The sequence below is a fragment of the Chelmon rostratus genome, chromosome 16, assembly GCF_017976325.1.
Source record: "Chelmon rostratus isolate fCheRos1 chromosome 16, fCheRos1.pri, whole genome shotgun sequence".
In the NCBI taxonomy this organism is placed as follows: Eukaryota; Metazoa; Chordata; class Actinopteri; order Chaetodontiformes; family Chaetodontidae; genus Chelmon; species Chelmon rostratus.
The window spans coordinates 19,907,947-19,930,603 of NC_055673.1; the positions used below are offsets into that span (position 1 = coordinate 19,907,947).

Genomic DNA, 22,657 nt, shown 5'->3' on the forward strand with positions numbered 1-22,657 from the left:
TTACATTAATAAATAGACTTTCAAAATAAAGCTTGCTGAGAAACATTTCGGTTGCAGTTTGGTCAGGTTTAGGAAGATCATGATTTGGGTTAAAATAAGTACATTATTTACATTAGTTCGGTTAACTTACATTACATCACATTACTGTCCATACGTGTCCTCCGAACAGCAGTCTCTTGTGTGAAAGTCTTGTCTTGACTCCTCCATCCAGCCCAGCCTCTTCCATATACGCAGACTTTGCCGCTCTTCCTATCATTACTATGTTTGTCCTTTGCTCCCGTCATGAATCGACCCCTGCTGCTACTTCCCCTCGATACACGTGTATCGTGTGTCATGCCTTGGTGACGTCAAACGTGACACTGAGACGCTATCCTTCAGTACATCCACGGGTCTATTACATGGTTTAGCTAATACTGGGCTGAACTACTGCATGGACTGCCATGAAACTTAAAAGTAAAGACATTGATATTCCCCTTGAGGACCAATTCTAATGACTTCTTCTTCTTCTTCTTCAAATATAGGTTGGAGTAAGCATGATCAGAGGTAAACTGAGATCTAAAATGTTGACCACTCTTAGTTGTGGTATGTGAGGTCATGCAGGGTCAGATCAGTAAGAGGGAGACCAGATGTGGTGGTATAAGCATAAGGACCTATCTTGATGTAAATCCTCCCTGAAGATGTACATGGGTCAACATGTATAATTGGTAACAACAGAGGAAAACACCTCTCAGTTAGACAAGTCTTAAAATATGATCTTGTTCTTGAGTTAGGAAAGATATGGGTGGAGTAAGACATAATGTCATGCCATATGTTGTGTTGTTTGTATGTCAGGGGCAGAGTCTTGTGATCTGACCCTGAAGCTCTCTTGGTTGGCCGGCATTTGATCTGATACTGCTTGTTAATAAAGTTCTCTTCAACTCAAGCTTGTATCAGCGGAGTTCTTCCTACATCATCATCACACCACTGCTCGGCAAGAACTGGTTGATAAACATCAAGAACATAGGTAATCTGATCATCGCTCTAACTGTGATCCAGTGACAGTCACCTCCAATGATGAACTTGTGTGCTTTCAAATCATTGCTGATACCACCGAGACTTACTGAGAGTAGGAAGCTGAGCAGAAGCAGCAGGACTAAGGTGATGGTTTCACACAGTATGTGTGTCTGTCAGCTGGACACTCACAGAGAGAGGAGGCTGCTTATCAGCCACACCCACCAGCCTGGTCATGGGCCCAGGTGAAGGTGACATAGGTAAATGTGTTGTGTTGTAGATGAACATCTGTCACCTCCATTTTTTACCAAATAATAATTGAAGACTTTTCTTGGTAGGTCTTCCCTCTGCTCTTTCTCTGTTTCATTTTTACTTTTACATGAACATAAGAGTGTTGTAGGGAACTAAACAACTGAGCCTTGTATTGTTATGATGGTGATGATTATGTTGTGGACTTCAGAGCTGCGTGTGACTGAGCTTACAGCGCCATCCTGTGGCCGCTCTGCAAACTGCACCTCTCCAGCATGACCTCTGTTGCTGCAGTGTGATTCACTGTTCCTCTGCTGCTCGGCGTGTGTGTGTGTGTGTGTGTGTGTGTGTGTGTGTGTGTGTGTGTGTGTGTGTGCGTGTGTGTGATGTTTGGTTTTCCACTGAGCTGCAGCCTAATACAGCAAGGCTCAGAATAGATTCATATTGATCTGTGATAGATGGCTGGAAGAGGGGGCAATGGAAAATTGAGGGTTGAGCCAACATAGTTTAAACAGAGGAATGAACTGAAACCGAATAGCAAAGATCCTTTTTCACACAGGGAAGAAAACACATGAACTCGAATGAGAGTGTAAAATTAGTTTTCCTTTCCTTTATCAAAACATTTCAAAGACAGGAAATGGGTTTAATTTTTCATCTGAAATACTTCCTGTTAGTGTTTCCGTCTCTCATGAGTGGTACATGTTCATATTGATTAATAAAGTCAAAGCTCAATCTTCCTGAGTCATTTAATTGTATTCAATTATTCCTCAATTGCTGTCCAGCCGAGTAAATGCGAGTCTGCAGATACCACACAAGATACGAGATTAATTTCCGCAGTTAATACATTTCACTCTGAGTTACAACTCTGCGTGTGTGTGTGTGTGCATGTGTGTTTTCGTTGAAATATGTGTAACCATATGGGTGTGAGAGTGTGTTTTGTGTTTGTGTGTTCATTTACTGGTCTCCCTGCCTTGTGGCCTCAGCATGGTTACCATGAGAACAGTATGACTGGTGACATCACTGCAGCAGTGTGACATCATTGCTAGACGGTGACTCATACTCTTGGCTCACTGTTGTGTGTGTGTGTGTGTGTGTGTTTAAATGTGTGAGGATGCTACGAGGAAACACACAGGCCGAGGCAAGACGACAGCAGCCACTCTTGACATCCATGTGTTTTATTCTATGTAACAAAAATAATTACATTGTCTTTGTTCTAGAAGCCTAACAATATCGAAAAAAAAGAGAAAACAAAACCAAAATCATCAGACGGGACAAACAGACGTTTACATGAACATCATAGAGAAATGTTGAAGAGCAGAATTCTATTGCACGATCAAGCACAAATGATCCCCTGTCAAAAGAAAGTAGAATATCCATGTTGATATTCATGTCACACAGCTCAGAGCGTCCGTCCAGAGGACCGACAGCTGATGAGCTGCATCGCATGTGATCAATACGGCATCACTTCATGTTTAACTCCACCTGATACGGCCACAGCAACGTTCCAGTCCCATCGCCCCAACGCCACACAGTCCCATCTTTGGCACATCAAGCCTACAGAGTGAATATTGAGTTCTGTTGAAGTAGTTCTGAGTTGGTTACTGCGTGGAAAACATCGGATGAGAAATCAATCAAAACAACAAAACAGAGACCGTTCCTGTCTGCAAGCTTGGGCAGGAAAGTGAAAGTGGCTCTCTGGCTCTGAACCGGTGCTAATTGAGATCAACAGAATCTAATAAGCAGAGGAGTGCAGCCATCAGCATATCGTGAAGCCACTTTGTGAGCCAATCTGTTCTAATCAACTGTTTTACTGCATACAGAGTACCAAGCCTATGACAATAATATAGTGTAGTGAGTCAAAACAAGAGGCAACAAAACGCATGCAGAAGTAGTGACTGTTTTACACCGCAAACAATTTGCAATACCTTCATTCTGGTGGTGTCTAACTTCATCTTTTGTCTTTGATTTTCTTCAAATAAGTGCAAAAATCTGCAAGTGGAGCGCCTCGAAGAACTGTGACATTTCATTTCAGCTTCTGTGTAGAAAAGTTAATGATTATGTAGAACATCTCTCACTGCTGCTATGCTATCATTTTTTGACTCTATTTAATGGAAGTGGCTGAAGTAAGACATTTTCAAATCCTACATACTGTATGAGGCTTTAAAGCTGCATTGATTCGTTTTTTTTTTTGTTTGTTTTGCTTTTGTTTTTGCCACTTGGGGTCTGTGGAAAAAGGCCAAAAATAAATATTAGCACATCCTCACATTATACTCTTATGGTGAATGTGTTGTGTTGTGTTGTGCGTAGATCTGTCTATTAACACACCCAGCAGATACACGGCAACATGAGCATCAATTTTCAGTCAGGCTTTGTTTGTTTTTTCTCTTCTTCTTTCTCTTCTTCTCTTCCACGAGATCAGAGGAGATCATAAGAAAGGCTCGGCCTTTTCATCACTAATGCTGCTCTCTATTTCCACCTCTTTTAAACTGAAGTCGGTGTTACTCGATTCAAGAAAATCCCCCGAACAGGCTAAAAAATAATACCAACAACGAAAATAACCCAATGTACTTGGCAAAAAGGCGACATGATCTCACCCCACTTCCAGACTTCTGCACTTCTTTTGAGAAACACGAGACTGTAAGACTGAACGAGGACTGATCAAGTTGTTTGCGGCACAGAGTTTTGTCAGCCAGCTTTGATTGAAGGGTTGTTCATGACATAATAAAGAAAGGGGAGCTGTACAGCGGTCGAGCTGTCGTGAGGCGTGACATTATACCTCCATCCACTGGGTGGCGCTGTGACACAGGACAGGTTTTTTTTTTGTTAATCACTAACACCCCTCCACTCACACCTCCGGCTTCTCCTGCCAACAACCTCTCACCACCTCCATTTCAGAAAGACCCCCCCCCCTCAAAGCCATTCGGTGAAATATAACGTCTATATGTGAGTATTATGTGCAGAACTGCAACAGTAGGCTACAGCAAACGAAACGACACGTCCCATATTGGAGACAGTACATACCGTATATCAGCGGACCACAAAAGCAAGTGTAGGTGTGGGTAATAATACTCACTGCTTCGGTGTGAGGGTTTACACTCGAGTTTTTACAAAGTTAAACTAGACTGAGGCGTCTCTCGTTACACAAATGATACAAATACAAAACAAGTGGACGCTCGCAAAAGTGTCCCGACATACAGCACACACAGAGCTTCCACAAGCACTCACAGTTATTACACAGGCTCACTCTATCTCTCTCTCTCTCTATCTCACACACACACACGCACACACACACACACATAGTAGCTGTGTCATCATATGAAATTAGGTCTAAGCTAGTGGTACATTTACATTTACATATTGTATTTGTTTATATTCATAAATACGATTACAGTCGTATCATAATGTACATGTAGTTTTATCATTACATTATCGCACAAAGGAAGCTTGTTCTTTAGCTTTAGAGAGGGAGCATGCTCATTGGCTGGGTGAGAAGGAGGAGATGAATCTGATTGGCTGATAGGAGAGAAGACAAACGTTTTTGCTGCCGCGCAGAGATGTGAGAAAGTCTGACGGTTCTTTTGAATGATCAACAATGAAAAATGTGATGGTTTGCCCCAATGAGGCAGGATTCCTGATGCAGGACTCATCAGATGCAAAGTGTTTTCAGAGCTGTGGGGTTCCTCACTGGCCTGGAAGTATCCAGCAACGAGTTGGTTTTGATTAATACTAACAGAGGCACGAAATACTCAAGCACAAAAACAAGGTGCGGCACTACCTCCTCTCCTAAATCCTTCTTTTCCTGCAGGACAGAGGAAAGGAGCCGTCCTTAGTGCTTAGTTCATCATTATGTAACTTCAGCCATATTCTCCGAGCACAGTGATCCTCTTTTTCTATCTTATAATCTCCCTCAAATAATGTTTGTCACCATTTCTGAGACGCCATTTCTTTTTCAGCCAATACTGGGTTTATTTGTTTCTGTAGGTAACAGTCATAATAGTATTTGACATTTTGTGAAATACGCAAATTCACTTTCTTACTGAGTGTTAGAAGAGAAGATTGATGCCCTTCTTACAGCTGTACACTAAATACAAAGCTACAGACAGGCAACAGTTAGCTTAGCTTGCTATTAGCACAAGGAGTGGGGAAAGCTAGCTAGCTTTGCTCTGTCCAAAGGTTAAAAAAAACAGCCTACCAGCACCTCTAAACTAATTAACTCATTATATTTTGTTTGTTCAAAAAAGTATAATAAATAAATAAAAAAAAAAACAAGCTAGCTGTCTTCCTCTGCTTCCACTCATTCTTTGCGTTAAGCTAATGGCTTTAGCCTCATATTTAACAGGCAGTCAGACGGTCTTTGCATCTAACTCTCTATAATTGACCAAAAAGATGTTAAACGCTAATGTTTTAGCTCTTTGGAGAAATCCTGTGGATACGCAGATGCCATTACACGCTAAGATCACTAACTCCTGTTTCCTGTGCAGGTCGCATTACGCTTTCAGTCACGTACGGTCGCGCAGCGCCCAGGCTTCCTCCTCAACCTTTTCCTCTTTTTTCAATTGATTTTAGATCTGAGCTGAGTTCAACGAAGTTCCTCTCCCTCCACCTATTATCAAAGCGCTTCCTCTGTGACATTTAGAGAGGAAGACAAAAGAGGGGGGAGAGCAGGACAGTGGGAGAGGAAGAGGAGAGATGGCTATTTCAGCTTTTCATGTGAAACAACAATGAATCATGGAGGCAGGTTTGGCCTTTCAGAGAAATACCGTTTCTGTCACACGGCCTGCAATTACTGTCCTGATTATGCCCATTCCACACTCATACCACTTCCAGTGGCTCTTTCTGTTGCTCAAATGGATGGTCTTAGAGAAGAAAGATCGTGTTTCATATTATTCTGTGTGCTCTTTATTCAATGCACACGTATCAGATGTAATCAGATGAAATAATGGAGCAATATAATAACTTTAAGTCTCCTTTAAAATTCAACCTGTTAATGAAATACTGAAAATGGAAATAGAAATTTCTTAACTCATTAGCTGCAATAATTAGCTCCATTACAGCTAATGAACTTAATCTAACAATTACTAACAGGGGCCAACTCATAAGACTGAGTTATTACATTGTTATCCAATATAATTAGACAAGCTACAGCGCTAATACATTAAACACATTAAAAAATTTGGTTTCAATAGTGTTGATCAGCGTCTTACTTTGAATGTTTTTTGGCAAAGTAACAGAAGTTTAGGTCTGTGCTGCTTCACTGTGCTCTCCTCAGTGGTTTGGAGTGGGTGGCTCACTGTTGGAAAAAGGTGATGTCACTAATTTCTGTCCACTAATCACAGATTAGCAACGACTGACTTAGAATACAAGCTCACACAGTCCCGATGAAGCAGGCTCACTTTTGAAGATTTTGAAGGTTAAAGTTTTGCAGTTTTCCAAGCTTGTATTTTAGCTTAATTCTAAATAAATAAAGATCTGAATCTTCGTGTTAAAAAAAAGGACAAAAACAGCCCTGGCAGATTGCAGCGCACTGACAAAGGGGCTTCTAACAACACACAGACTGTGCTGGTTTTTCATTCTTTTTTTCTGCAAACAAAAGCCAGCAGGAGAATTTAAAGATACTATAATCACGTAAAAATCTAACACACAGTTGCTTTAATTATGTAAAGCTGATGTTGTGATTTCTTCTTTTAACAATTATAGTAATTATCATACAATATTAGTAATGTGACGTTGAATGCTTAATTTGTTCAATCAATTTCACACGTCCTGTTGCCTCATCCCACTGAAACTGTAGCTTGTTCAAATCAACCTATATGAACCCCAAAGAGATCCACGTATTCACTTGCTGGGGAAAGCACACATCACATTATGCCTTGCCTTGCCTGTGTGGAAGACAAGGGTTTATTCTAATCACATGTCCTCTGAATAAAACACTTGCAATCGTTTTGATAAGATATTGATTTTGCTAGCATGCGTGAAAAAGCTTTGGGACGGCCCGAAGTCACTGAGCGGCACATCAGTATGCCTCGCCATGCTGCTGAAGGCAGCCGTCCGAGACATTCATCACCTGCTGCACTTTTTACTGAACTGTAGACTATCTGCAATGCTTTCTGGAAGTGCCATATAACTGGTCGTGGATTTGTCTGTTGAGGAGCTAATGAATGCCACTGCACACACATACGTGTGCAGAGGGGCGGTGTGACCTGGGGTCATGAGGTGCATTTTCCTTGTAAAATGTCCACACGCACATTCTCACATTCATACTCACACACATATGGACACAATAACACAAAGTCATACACAGCTCATGGTACTGTTCGTTTAAGTGATTCTCTCTCTATCAGCATAACATCTGCTTCTCTCCTGTCGCTCTAGATGGACCACGTGACCAAACAACGGGGCCTTTGTTGGTTTGATGCCATTCCTTTTTTCAGACTGTCCCACTGTGCACGACATCCAGACACCGGGTGTGTTTCCAAATCTCAATTTACACTTGAGTAACATGTTTAGGAAAAGTGCTTATTTGATTTCTTGACAAGATGATGATGAGAGGATCGATATCACTCTGTGTGGTAAATATGAAGCTGGAGCTGGGAGAACATTAGCTTAGCTTAGCATAAGGACTGGAAACAGGGGAAACAGCTAGCCTGGCTCTGTCCAAAGGTTAAAAAAAAGTGTAAAAAATGAAAAAAGTTGCAGTTATACCATGGGTTATAAGTCAGACTAGTTCTTAGCTGGGAGCAGTGACTTCCTCAAGCATTGAAGCGTGAGTTTGCGAGGAAACCAGCGAACCCTCCCCAGTAAAACCACAACTTGGCATTTTGACACTTCGGTCTTTGCACAGATTAAACAAACAATACAAAACATGTTAATTAGTGAGTTTTAGAGGTGCTGGTAGGCAGATTTCTTCACCCTTGAACAGAGCCAGGCGAGCTGTTTCCCTGTTTTTAGTCTTTATGCTAAGCTAACTGTCTCCTGGCTCTAGCTTCATACTGGACAGCTATGAGAGTGGTATCAACCTTCTCAGAATAATCTTAGAAAGAGAGAACTATTCCTTTAAACAGATTTTGGACAGTAATGAAGTGATAAAACCAGATGGTGGAGACATCTGGTGATGCTGTGTTGTGAACAACACACTATTACATATTTTCTCCATGGCCACTGAAATCTTAGCTTACATAAATTGGAAGCAACCTGCTTTGCAATTATACAGTGTGCAAGTGTACTAAAAACAGAGCAGACCTTTGCACTTAAGTCACCCTGCAGTCTTGTAATCTCACATGCTAGGCCCAGAGCCTGCGTGAGTGACACCTCTACGTATTTCCTTTGTAAATCCTCACAATAGGTCTGTGCAAAGTAGCTGGTGGAATTTCCACTCCTCACAGATCATCACATTGGGTTTTGAAAACCCAGCTAGGCTGAAGCAGGAGTGCAGCAGGACGACGCTGCACAGCGGGACGGTCTGGAAGAAACAAATGGCATCAATCAGAGGTCCACTGTGTTCCAAACATAGCTCATTCCCAGTCATCGCTGCCTTAAAAAAGGGAGAACAGCCTCCCTACCTCCTCCTCCTCCCCCTCCCCAAACTGCATCCCTCCCTTTCTTCCCCAGCCCATCTGTTCTCCCCGTTCTCCTTCCTTCTCTTGTTTCAGTTCAACTCTTCCCCATCCATCCATCCCTCCCTTCCCTCCACCCATCCCTCTCTCTACTTCTGCATGTCGCACTGGAGCAGTAGGACGATGGAGGGGTCGGACTTGGCCGCCTCTTTAAACTCTTCCAGGGTGATCTCGTCATTGTGGTCCTTGTCCATCTTGGAGAAGATCTTGTCCACGCGCTGCTGCGGGGTCAGCCCGTCCTCGTTCATACGCATCATGATCACAGTGCCCACCATCTTGTAGATGGCCTGCAGAGGGGGAAAGCAAAACAATTCGATTTTGCCTTTGAATATATTAATTCCTTTACAGGAACAGGAACTAGTCATACCTCACAGTCTAATTCCTGCCTACTCCCTCCTCACAAGCACATACTGTACCTCGATGATCTCCAGCATCTCCATGCGTGTGATCTTTCCATCGCCATCCAGGTCATACATGTTGAAGGCCCAGTTGAGTTTCTGCTCGAAGCTGCCCCTGGAGGTGATGGACAGGGCGCAGATGAACTCCCTGAAGTCAATGGTCCCGTCACCGTTCTTGTCAAATGTCCGAAAGGCATGCTGGGCGAACTTGGAGGCATCACCATACGGGAAAAACTGGAGAGCGAAAAGTGAAAAAAATAAGTTGACACAAATGAAAGACCTCACTGAGTTGCATTATGGGCAATGTAGGATCCAGTATTGTCAGGGTTTGACCCATATAAGGCCCTTAAAGACCTCTGCTGCATCTATTTTGACTATTCTTTTTCTTAATTTGTCTCTTGTGAGTCCCCCAACTTTATTGAAGAGAAATATGAAATTGCTGCAGTGCCCCTTTAAAATAATACATTTGTTTTGTTCTATTTCCCCATTTTTGCATCAACATAATGTTAAATTCACATCTGTGAAGCTTTCATTTTAGGCCTGTGTGTCAGTGTCACTGCAGAGCACAACTTTGTTGGGAGGGTTTTGGTGACAGTAACACAGAATTGGAGCAGGAGTATTTCAGTGTTAGCTCAGGGGACATTAGCTCACCAGACAAATGGTGGACCGCTGTGTGCAGTGCATACAATCACATGACCACAAGACAGTGAGTGCAATTTGTGACAATGTGTATAGACAGAAATGATGCTGGGTATAGGGTGTGCTGAAAGACATCAATAGGTTTTGAAAAAAACATTTTTTGCCATTGAAGAGCCATGAAAAAAACTGCACTGCACCCCTGCACTTTCAGGGGTCTTTTCTAGTGTTATATGGCAGTTGTCATACCTTGGAATCAGATTTCATTTAAAAAGACATAAAAATAAAAATTTTATTTGTATTACCTTAAAACTGGTCATTTGTGCTAATGTACGTAGCCTATTATTATTACACATTTTGCACGCTTGCATGTGTGTGTTTATGACCACATTGCATATTAAGTAGCAAATTGAAATTTGAGGCCAGGCAGTTTGCATTTAATGAGCACTGAACAAGAGATAAATGAGAATGTGAAAGAGATGTGTTTTCTGTTCAAAAATGTGTCAAAAACTCTCAGAAAGAGTGATGGCAGATTGAGCCACCTCACGCTTGTGGCTGTAGAATCCACACTGGTAAAGACATTAAACATGGATGATCTGTGACAGATTTTGCCCAGTTAAGGTCCAGATGCTTTCCTCTTATGGACTCAACAAATAGCAGCCTACAGCGCCAGAAGGTAAGAAGATGAGAGTGTCTTCCTCCTCTTATCTGCCGACTAACATTTGTGCTGTGCAAAGAGCAAATAATCGCCTACAGCAGCCCGATGGTATAGTTAGCCAGTGTTTGCTCTGTCAAAGCGTATTGATTTTACATTAGAAGCAAGTGATCAGACATGATTTAATATGTTGGACTGTCTGAGGCTCAGCAGTGACTGACTGTTTCACTGCATGCTGTTGGATCTGTGAATTGTGTGGCTGTGGCTGCAGTGCCCCATCGAGAGGAGAGACCTTTTTGAGAGACAACCAGGACTTTAGGTATCACTTAGTGAACCTGAAAGTATTGCATTGTATGCATGTATTATTACAGTCTATTGTATGCTCAATATGCACTCATTCAGGCTATTTTGTCCTCGCAAAGAAAATAGACTTGACTCTATTCAGTTAGTTAATATAATCAGCTCCTCCATGATTTTCAATAGTGTTTCATGGAGGAATTTTGCTTTAGATTAGTGCCCAACAGCCTAACAAATGAGGTCCACAATTATAGGTGTTTATTTCCAGTAACCAATAAATTCAAACATGTTAATGAAGACTGAAATCATACGTTCAAATACAATTCATTTGCGTATTTTCTGTCAAATTTGCCTTTTGTTTTGCTGTGTCTTGAACATCCTTTGCTTACCCACTAGAAATGAGCACGCAATTCAATGTATTTCCTTATTTTCTGTGAGGTTTAAACAAAAGACTACACGCTCTCTGTCCGTGATGCTGAAAATTGTGCCCTGCACATTATAATCAGGCATTGTCATATTTTTCAAATCCCATCATTACTGAGTATTTCTGTGACATCATGTTACGTTGCCATACCAGACTTTTTCTGAAACAACGTCGCTCCAGAGCTAAGGTAGGTCGGAATGTTTATCAAGGATTAATCTTTGATTTTAGGGTTAGGGTTTTAACAGGCAGAAGTTGGTCCTAACATAAACACAGGGAATGCTAGTTGTTGCTTGACAGACATACAATTGGAGACGCCTTATTTAGAAAATGCAGCGGTACTCCTGATGCAACTTATGTGGGGCCAGGTAAATTCACTGCCTGATATCATGATCCACAGTGACAGATTAATACTTGAAGTACAAGACACAGTTGTTTGCTAAGCACTGTAAGTGTGGGAGAGATTGAAAGGATATGCAAAACTGATTTAAAAATATCTTTAACCCCTGTGCATCCAGTAAAAATCAGGCAGCCTGTCACTGGCGCTGTGCCATCTCAAACGCTCCAGAATGTTCCGAGGGAGTTTCAGCCAGCAACAGTCGTTGGCAGTATCAGGACTCCGCCTCCTCTCTATGCCCAAAACATAGGATGACTAGTCAGCCATGGTAACATAAGGTTCCTATGTAACGACCCGACAGTGAGTCATTTACAGGTAACTTTACTCATTTTATATAACTACAGAAAAAAAGCAGCCAAGTCTTCACTGTAGGCAATGCAGGAAACAGCTATGAAAAACATCGTGCTACCCATTTGAAAAGACCCCAGCCCTGTTTACAGCTGCATCATCAACTGCCATGCTTTCGCCTCCCCCTCACCTTGACGTAGAGCTGCTGAAACTCCTCCAGGTTGAGGATGCCAGAGGGGCAGTCTTTGAGGAAGCCTTTGTACCACTGCTTGAGCTCTGCCTCGTTGAATTCGGTGTTCTTGGTCAGATCATCCAGGACCTCTGGAGCCAGCTTGCTGTTGTGTTTCCCCATGATGCTTCGCCTCTCTGGGGGGGAGGGGGGCGGGGTACGAGAGAGAGGCAGAGAGAGAGATAGGACACAGGTGAGGAGGTGTTAGACAAACAACAGCAACAGCGGTAATGCCCCTGTGTTGTTGCAACAGCACAGGTCTCTGAGGACGGATGCAAACAAGGAATTACCTGCAGAGTCACACACTGAGGACAGCTGCATGGTCTTTATGTGTCAAACATTCACATTTAGCATGCATTTCATCACTAAATATTAATTATTTAGATTTATTTTAAAAAATGGCACTTAAAATGAGTGACATTTTGTCAGTAAGGATAGCTATTTATCAGATTGTCTGAAGTCAAGGTAGATACTGTATGGGTGGTGTAGGTGGGGCAGTGGTCTTAGACCTGAAGAAGGCTTTCCAATTCTATTTTCTATTCAAACATGAAATTTCACTGTCTAGCCTTCCTTGTTTAGACATCTCAAATGAAACACTTTCCTGGGTGAAATCTTGTTTAGGTAAACACAGCTACATGGTCCACCTCAGGGACAACTTATCTGACCCCTAGGTACAATACTGGTGTGCCTCAAGGTTCCATATTTGGCCCTTTGCTGTTGTATTGGGTACTGCATGTATTTTTCGAAGAAGACTGTCTCCTGTTCATCGGATGTACTGGAGAGGAGAGGAAGAAAAAAATCTTCTATTTTTTAGATTAATCAGACCTTATGTTCCATGAGATGCTATAAAACCCATACATGCATTCAATGATTCTCTCAGAGATCTCATTTGTTCAGTATGGAGACTTTAAAGCAGTGTAAGGACTATAAGAACCGTATAAATCACCTGATGATTCTATAGATTAACTCGTGGTTTAGACTTATCTGATTCTGCTGTTGGTTTAAAATTGCTTGAACAAAGTGTCGATAATGTGTGAAATCTTTGCTTGCCTCCCATTTTCAACTTCACTTTGTGCTGCTGGTTTCTATCTTTTGTCTGTTTTTAGTTGTGACCCCGGCACATTTACAGTGATGTCGGTGTAGGTTAGTACACATTGTCCCCTATAGCTAACTTGTTTCCAATGCATATTCACATGTTGCAGGTATTTTCCTGACACAAGTAAAACTATCTAACTAAGATAAAGCTGGTAAAAACAGAGGAGTGGTTGTTGAAGAAAACCCCTTTACATAAATCTGCATTCGACATATCTGTTTAATCAATTTGTTGAAATGGATAGTGTTAGCAGTGCACATACATCACAGGCAAAATGTTCATGCTACAAAAGGTCTTTCCATTCCCATCATGACTCATATCATTCTGCCTCCATAATCACCTGATAGCATCGCTGCTCTTTTGGCCATAAAATGGCCCATTACCCTGGCTCCTCACCACACACATACTCACATGGCTGAGGACCACTGCAGTGCCCTCATGACGCCATCCCTGAGTCATGGTCCTGTCTGACAGCTTTCGCACTTTGACACCAGGACACAGCCGAGTCAAGCGGTCACAAATCCTCCTCTAAATTGGAGGTAGTGCGGGGACAGTTTAGGGCTGAAATATCATCCTGCTGTGCTTTATGGAGAGTGAGTCATGTAGAAAGAGGCAACGTAATCCCAAGTCACTGCAAAGCGCACAAATATTTTGGACTTAAACTACAAGTGGGGGGTACTGTGAGAGAGCCAAGAGCTTAGAGGAAGAGCAATAAAGAATATCAATAGGCCAACAGGCCATTCGAGCATTAACTTATTTTGAAAAGGTCACCTGTGATCTTATCAAGTTGAAACACAAAATGAATGTTTCTCTGTTCTCAGCCAATCCTCTTACATTTGTGTAAGACATAAAGAGAGAAAATGTGCCTGTAAAGTGGATAATAAATATGAAAACAAATCAAAGAGTCAAAGCCTTAACACTGAATGGGTCAGCTGTTTATTGCAGTCCTGTACAACTCAAACAGCTTTGACTTTTTTCAGCTATTCACAGTTTCTAACAGACGTCAGCAAGTGTAAACCACGAGAGAACAGTTTAAAGTGTTCCTTCACAAAGGAGCCTGTGTTTAAACTGTGCACTGACACAAATGGATCCCTTCACAGGAGACTCAGGATCGTGTTGTGCGGCATCTCACAGGCTTTCCAAACCGTTTGTGCGGTGCATGACTTGCAAAGACACACGAACCTGCTCAGACGCATGAACTCAGTTTCACAAGGTTAACTGCTGCAGGATGGATGCAGACAGATGCTGAGGGCGGCGGTGTGGACAGGGATCACTTCAGGGGGTTCGTGTTGTGGCAGCCACACCTTTTCCCCTGAGAGCCCATCATTAAATTAGAAGAATTCAATTAATAAATCTGCACTCGCTCTCTTAAATGTGTATGACTCTCACGACATTTAGAACGAATTTCAACCATCCCCGAGTCATTGACAGTGTCCACTCAGGTAGCTCTTTACATCACTGACTGCATCAACCACACACCACAAGCATACTAAGCATAGGGCTCTTCCCTAATGTGTATGCACACACTCACACACACACACACACACTCCACAGAGTTGCAGTGTTCTTTCTTGCGTCTGACTGAGGCAGATGAGATTTTATCCCTCTGTTAGGGAAGCAAATGTAGCAGATAATAGAGTTTCCTGCGGAGGACAGCGAGGGGCTCGACTAGCCGGGCGAGCAAACACATTGAAAACTTATCCCATTTGAAAGAATCAAAATAAACACCACTCACGCCGGCAAAACAGGCAACCCGTCGGTTCATTCTAATCATTCCCAGGTCGGATGCTGTCTTCCAGTCAGGGGCTCAGGTCTCTGCCAGCTCATCTTACCGAGGAAGAAATCTATTGTGGGAGAATATTCAGGTGTTGGAGGTTATCTGGAGATAACCCTGGGTGTTTATTTTTCTTGGATTAGGCTGTCTTTCAGCGCAAATAAGTCAAATCCCTGCAGAATCACTGCATTCAGAATACAGATCAACTGGCTTCTATGCCATTTTCTCATTTTGCCTGCCTTGGAAAAGGTGATGAGTATATGCATTAACACATGTATGTATGTGTGCACATGTACACATGTGTTGCAGTAGAGGTGTGCTTTTAAGAGAAACAAAGACTGGAAAGGCAGACATGTGAATGCATAAAATACGGACTCTCTATCTACCTGTTTATGAAGTCTGGTGCCACAGCTACACTGTCTGTAATTATTTAAAAAGGTCTGGTGTTGTGATGGCTGCAGGCTGATTCCATCTGCAAAACAATCAGAGCACTGGGGCCCGGGTTGATCATAGGGGACATCAACTTTCTGTGCCTGAGCCAGAAAAATAGCTGTGACCATGAAGAAGAGAAGAGAAGCTGTCACAAAATGGCAACGATCATGGATGAGATCAACACAGCTACACAGGTTAACAACTAAATATCTATGGAGAGTTAATGGTGAAAAATCAATAATATTAACAATCAATAGTTTCTGATGAAAAACTGTCATTACGTTTAAACTCAGATATCGTTTACAGAAGAGGATTACATTGAACAATCAGTTTGGGATGGACAGACATGTATTGTTCTCTTCTATTGTTCATTTGTGGAGATTATCCTAACTTTCTGCTTTATTGCTTGGCCTTTCTAACTGCAGTAACTCTGGACAATCCTCAGAGATGGATCACGCCCTCTATAAGGTGAATACGAGCTGTTACCATCATCACGAAACAACCTGCCCAGAGGCATTTACATGCTCTGTCTGAATTTTCCACAGAAAAAAATAATGAAAATTAGAAGATAACACTGAATCCTTGCATCGTTCAACTATCATCAGCTTCAGTTCGAAATAGCCAATTTCAGTTTTAGGTTTGTTAAACCCTTCACAGCCTGACAAAGGATTAAACCCCAGGGGAAACCCGTTAACGCTCTCTGATGCCGGTGCATTTAAAATCACTCCTCCTGGTGCTAATATGAGCAGCTTCTGCTGCAATTTCCCTGAAATATACGACAACCTATAGAGCCCTGAACGTCTGTGCTGCACCTCCCACCACCATCAGAACTGTGCTGTGCACGATGTCATCTTTGACAGTCCGTTCACGTCAACACACAGCGGAGGCCCAAACACACACACAGACACACACACATCCAAGCCTCAGCCAGGGACAACAATGACATATTAGCTCCATCTGACACAGGTGGTCTGTGGAATTCTTACACATATGGATGTCCATGCACTGACATGAAAAATATAATGATGAAGGAGGAGACAGGACGCAGAGTGAGAAGATGAAGAGGTTGTGTGTGGGGAAAAAAAAAGAGGGGGAGGGAGGGTGACTCAATCTGGATTCACACCTCTGAGGGAGAAGACAAATAGACAGACAGGCAGAGAGACAGGGAGTGAACAGGCAATGAAGATGGAAGGAGAAAGATGGGAGGCTGCGGGCAGATAAGCAGAGCTTGTAGAAAATCGTCCCAACAGGCGTTCAAAAGAGAAAGACATGTATCTCATTGAGTCTGAAGGCGCCTGAACGCATGTTCATTCCAGCTGTCAGACTGATAGTAAACACAAAGTCTAATCTGAGTTGCAAATGCGTGGGAGACTGTGTCACTGTGTGTACGTGTGCACATTTGCCAGGCCAGCTTGACGGCAATCTAGCTGATTGGACATGCTAGTTAAACACGTTTGTGTGCCAGTGTCAGGAGTGATAAAGCCTCGAGTTTTCTCAAGGTCCACGCTGACAGGAGGAATGGTTCGACTTCACTCTTATTTTGCTCCCGTGAAATCAGCAGGACGTGCATAAGATGACGGTGCAATAAAATGTCTCTATTAAGGTCTCACCGAGATCAAAAACCCTTTCGCAAGAGCGCAAATTACAAGCCACAGCACACAAGACAATTACAGTAATCACAGTAATCACCTGCCGCACAAAGAGACACGCTAATTAAAACAAGAGTAACTTAACACCCCCAGAAAGTCTTGACCCACAGTCGTTTAACTTCTCACCTTGCTGCAGTGATGCACAGGTGGAGTCCACCTGGCCCAGGTGTCGGGTGATATGTGATATGAGATGCATGAGAAAATATGGGGGGAAAATCAGGCTCTTTGGATAAAGCGCCAGTGGGATAATGTGTTTCCACTCCACTGATGTGAAAACACTCGTTCTACTGCATCAAATTATGATGTTGGAGGTACTGTAGTGGGTCTCCTGTTGAGGGCACTGGAGTGGCTCTATTAATAAAGCAATGTATGGTGAGCCAAGGCTTGAAGTTCCAGTTACTGTATGTATGGCAGGTTGTCGCTGATGGTACATTGAAGATTAAATAATGAAAAATAAGTGCTGGCTGTATTATTGATGAATAAGATAGAAAATATGTAAAAGAAATGTACCAACAGCTTTGATAGCTGATTGTGTGTCAAGCTTTCCTGGTTGTAGCTGGTGAAGACTTGCTATAATTTTCTGCATGTTCAACATCCGTCCATGCGTCTGCGTTGGACATTTTTTACAATATTGTAGTCTGACTCACTGGATGTAGACTGTGGGTATAAGCATGCCATTGGCTGCTTATTTCTGGTGGCCTTTCCACAGTCTGCTTGTTACTGTTTTCAAAATGTCGCTACAGGAAACAACAAGAACAACCTCCGAACTAGCGACCTACATGCTGATCTACGCTTAAAGCTACCCTAACCTCACCTGGTCACTAACGGTATGAACATAAACACATGAAACATGCGCAACTTCACAGTAACAAAGGCCCCCACACACTATTTGCCAAGTTATTTGGTGCTGTTGCTGCATCCTGGGTTTTGCACCACCCAAACGATTGTGATTATTTTAAAACTAAACAATTAATCAACAACGAAAGCAGCCATTAGTTGAAGCCCTAAAATGAAATAAAAACATAGGTGAGTCTGTACCAGACCTAAATCAAATGATTTATTTGGATAAATATAAAAGACAAAACGGCCCACACAGGCCTCTTGACAGCAACATTAGTTTTCACATTACTGAGATTTCTTCAATTGTTCTAAACTCTACAGAAGCCCAGACAGCCACAGAAGAACTTTTCTTAAAGGCTATATTTGGCTCCATGACAGACAGAGACAGATGGGCAAAGGTACACCCATACGTCACTGTTGGCATTAACTCTCTAATAACAGCGGATTCAAAGCAAAGTACAAATGAAGCTGACTTGACTAATGTGATAAAACCTGTAAATAAATCTAGTTGAGTCAAAGGGGCGTTCAGGGTCTGGTCTAAAATCAAATCACAGCTAATTATCCTTAACTACTTTTTTAATTATGAAAATCATTTTTTCTTTCTGCATACACACACACACACACACACACAGCGAGAGGCTACAAGAGGAACAAAACAAGGTTGACAAGCAGTGGGCTTATGCTGTCATTATTGTGAGCTCGGGCACTCCGGCTTTAACTGAACGTAGCCTAAAGGAGAAAATATGTTGGTGTCCCTGTGACTGAAAATGATTAGCTGGCAAACGCTGTAATTGAGTTGGAAACAGAGCAAAAATGGGAAGCAAGGCGTCCCATACACTAGTCATTTCCTGTGTGTTCATGCGTATGCGTGTGTGTGTCTGTCTGTGTGTGTGCGCCTGTGTTTGCAATGGCAATAACCTTTGTGAGAGTGGAAAAAGTACAATGGACTGTAGCAGCAATAGGGGAGCAATCAATAGGGTACCAGTCCAATACCAGCCCTTGCTATGAACTACTGTGAAGTGTGTGTGTGTGTGTGTGTGTGCCTGTGTGTGTGTGCGCATGTGTGTGTATGTGTGTTTTAAAGAAATAATGGAATACAGAAATCTGATGAGAGGTGGACGGTCAGCATATTGATATATGAATGATAAACCACAACCTCAGCGGTCTTCATAGCAGCTCACCAAACCATCAAAAGTGAAGCAGAACAATATGTTGTCTTGACAACAGTTTCCTGGCTCACTGCCAATCAGCCATCCGACAGCGGATGATGCTTCTGGCCAGTCGAAAACAGCCCCTCTGCCAACTGGACCTGACCAATTGGCTGACTGATAGACATTATGGGCTTGATGCTGGGTTTTTATTGAAAATCTAAATATTGGCTGGTGTCAGTCGTCCACATCCCACATGATGTCCAGTGTTTGCTTCAATTTCAGTTGTTGAATTGAACAGTCGAGTCAGACACTGATTGTTTATTAGAAGCAACCAGCACCATTTAATTCTAATGCAATTTCCATATACACTTGTTAGTGCTACGGCAGCAAGACTGAGCAGCTATTTAGTATTAACAGCAATTGTATTGTATTATGATATGATCATATTGTGAAATTTCATAAAATTCTGCTGTCCAAATTACAAATTCAACAACAACAAGAATAATAATTATTCACAGTCATTACACAAAATTAAGTTTTCTTATTTATAACCTGCTAAAACATAGTTAAACGCTGAGAAAGTGGAGACAGACCATAAAGTCAGCAAAATTGCACGATGTCTGCAGAAAGCACAGCTAAAGCAGCACGTTAGAATTCAGCTTTTCATGTTTTCAAGCTACGTGGTCTTTTTAATCACCGGAAGGCTTGAGAATCGGAGTCACACTTAAAGGTGGAATGTGTAACATATGGCCCAAATTTTGAAAGGTTAAAACATTATCAACAGGATTTGAAGAAACAACAGTCATCTTTGATACAAGATCAGAACTATGCATTGTGTTGCAGAGATATCTACTGAAGTTAGCATGCTAACCAGATTTATATTTATCTAGATACATATCTATATTTATATTATGGCCATCTATACTTATTTAGGCCATTTACGGTATTTATCATTTCAGGCTCTGTGTCATATCTCTGTTTGCACTGAATTACTTGTTTTTGGCTGTAAAGAAACCCACTAAAGCAGCACATCCTCATTTCCAGAATTTCATTGGCTATGCAAAGCACCAATCATCCCCACAATCGGTTACAACTGGCTCGATCTTCACACTAAAGAAGAGGGGCGAGCATGGCAACGTAGTCTCTCGTTGGTTGTATTAGTGGGTGGACAGGACATGAAAGAGCCTATATGGTCCAGTGAGGTGTCAATCAAACAGTCAGAGCGCAGTGATCGTTTTGAATGTAGCCAACATTTTGCCTAGGTACATATGAATACAAACTTAAACGTAGCAGTACATAGCAGAGTTGTGTACTTAACTTTTAAGAGATAATAAAGATATAGAGATAAACTAAGACGACCTTAACTTCCAGCTTAACATATCGTAAAACACATTTCACTCAAACTCGACTGAAACAAAATAAAACTCACCAAAACCCACTGTTACAACAATTACCAGCTCTTGTTTGGTTCTCCAAGTTTAATATTACAGCTCTTTTCCACGCTGGTGATGTCCGACTTTCCTGTCGCTCCTCTACTGGTTGGCACCTCTCCTGTTCCCGCCTGCGGTGTCTTCGTCGTCCCGGTTGGAGCGCCGATCACCTCTGCATTGTTTTCCCTGTCGTCAAACTGGCCTCCTTCAGTCCGGCTGTGTTCATTGAGAGGCTGCTGAGCCTGGTGCCATTGCCCGCGGTGTAAACACCGACAGTCCCAGGATGGCTAACTGAGCTAACTGGCTAATGGCAGCTTGCAGCACACAGCCAAAGATAGCTACAGCAGCAATTAGTTACTCTGGTGATATGCTGCCAGCTATTTGTTTGGAAAATAAGACCTGCAGCGTCACACCAGTTTTCTAGCTTGAGTCCAGAACTTCGTCTCATTTAGGCACAAACTCTTTTAAGACTGCCTTGAGAGGATCATTTTCAAATAGTTAGCTATTGTACCTGAAAGACTTGCCTTGTTTGACTTGACATGAGGCTTGTGCAGAATGACTTGACTTGACTTGACCAAAACAGCTTTTTCTAGTGGCCTGTGATCGAAGCTGAAAATCAATTAGCAGTACTGCGTAACATTCAGGACCAAGTACTACCAAGTACCAAGTATTTCATGCACTGGATTAACCAAAAACTAAATATATCACAGGATAAAACTACATGATACAGGATTCTATCCCCATATCACTCACTCCTATTTGCTAATTCATGAAGTATAATAATACTGCAAAAAACATTTGTAGTAATATTATTATTATCATTCAATTAGCATTAATAGTAGCAGTAATAGTTGCTGTATTAGTGAGTATTAATAATAGTAGTAGTAGTTCTTGGTTTGAATGTGTGAATTCTGGAAAACAAAGTATCAGTGGTCAATGCTTCAGTTCAAAAGTGTCAATGCTGTGTTATTGGTCATAAAGAGTGAAAGCTGTGTTAGTACAGCGTGAAAATGGATGGTATGTATGTAATTACAGAGTTATGAAAGGAAATGTTGGTGCTGAGGTGTCTCTATCAGTAAGATCTCCATATCATCCTAATCTACATATATTCTCTCTGGTGACTGGAGCAGGAAGGATGCATCACTATAGAAACGCAGCTCACCTCTGTGCAGTTCAAACTCTAATTTAAGACCAGGCAGCATGTCGAGCCTGGGGAGAAACACGGGGGACAAAACCACTGTGTGCGTGAGCCCTCGTGAGTCAGTCTCTCAGCTAACCTTTATCTCCCATCTTCATCTCCAAAACGTCATTTATTCACCTCTGTGTTTATTTATTGCCACAATTCTTAAACATTTACTGAAGTCTGGGTGGCTCATGTCTGAGCGCTTCTCTAATTGTCAGCCATTGTTCCTGTCTGTGCCCTATCAGACCTGCACGGCCTTGCAAAATGCGGCTAATAATATTCCAGCGACACCTTTAAACTCAGGCAGATGTGGAAACATGCCAGCTTGCACACACATACACAAACATACACACACACACACACACAGGCTCATGTGCAAGAACACACAAAAACACACTTTCCTATATTACATAAGCCCTTGTGGAGAGTTGTTTGGTTGTATGGCTCAGGTGTTTCTCGTCGAAAACAGCCTCTAGAACAAATATACCCATGTTCCGTAAGTGCACACACACACACACACACAAATACACATCCAGTAGTATCAGTGTATTTACTGTGTAGTGTATTGAAAGTAGTGCAAAAGAACAGGGGAAACAGTACATGGGACAAATGCCTGCACCACTTACACCTGCTTCTGCACGGAAAGCAAACGCATCACTAACCTCTGTTGACATAAACATTTAATGTATCCTGAAATTAAAGACTGCTGGTAGGTGGCAAATCAACCTCTTACAACCTACAGAATAATGTCAGAACAGTGTGTTCGAAGCTGCTGCTTGTGCCATTTTAAGATAAATTAATCATTCGCATTTCAGATGTTGCCAAACACATCCATATCTTCTTAGCTCTCTCAAAGCACAAAGTAAAAAGCACTACAGGATATGGTTTCACGATCTAGTGGAAAGATAGTTTGTCATAAAGCTGCAGCATTT

General features: G+C 42.0%; 1 protein-coding gene across 2 annotated transcripts; it reads right to left on the minus strand.

Moving 5' to 3' along the window:
- Positions 1 to 8,941: 8,941 nt before the first annotated feature.
- LOC121619547 (hippocalcin-like protein 4) lies at positions 8,942 to 12,296 on the minus strand. 2 transcript variants are annotated; one of them, XM_041955333.1, is made up of 3 exons: positions 12,135 to 12,296; positions 9,269 to 9,484; positions 8,942 to 9,139 (listed from the first exon to the last, which is right to left on the minus strand). In XM_041955333.1, the coding sequence occupies exons 1-3, from the start codon at positions 12,294 to 12,296 to the stop codon at positions 8,942 to 8,944; spliced, it is 576 nt and encodes a 191-aa protein (XP_041811267.1). The 2 variants fall into 2 exon arrangements, with proteins under 2 accessions (XP_041811267.1, XP_041811268.1); XM_041955334.1 differs by lacking the exon at positions 9,269 to 9,484.
- Positions 12,297 to 22,657: the final 10,361 nt, after the last annotated feature.

Excerpts from the sequence above, each read along its gene's own strand:
- LOC121619547 (XM_041955333.1), bottom strand. The coding sequence starts at position 12,296 with ATGGGGAAACACAACAGCAAGCTGGCTCCAGAGGTCCTGGATGATCTG. Across the intron at positions 9,485-12,134 it reads TTCAGCAGCTCTACGTCAAG|TTTTTCCCGTATGGTGATGC; the intron begins GTGAGGGGGAGG and ends TTCGCTCTCCAG. Across the intron at positions 9,140-9,268 it reads AGATGCTGGAGATCATCGAG|GCCATCTACAAGATGGTGGG; the intron begins GTACAGTATGTG and ends CCCCCTCTGCAG.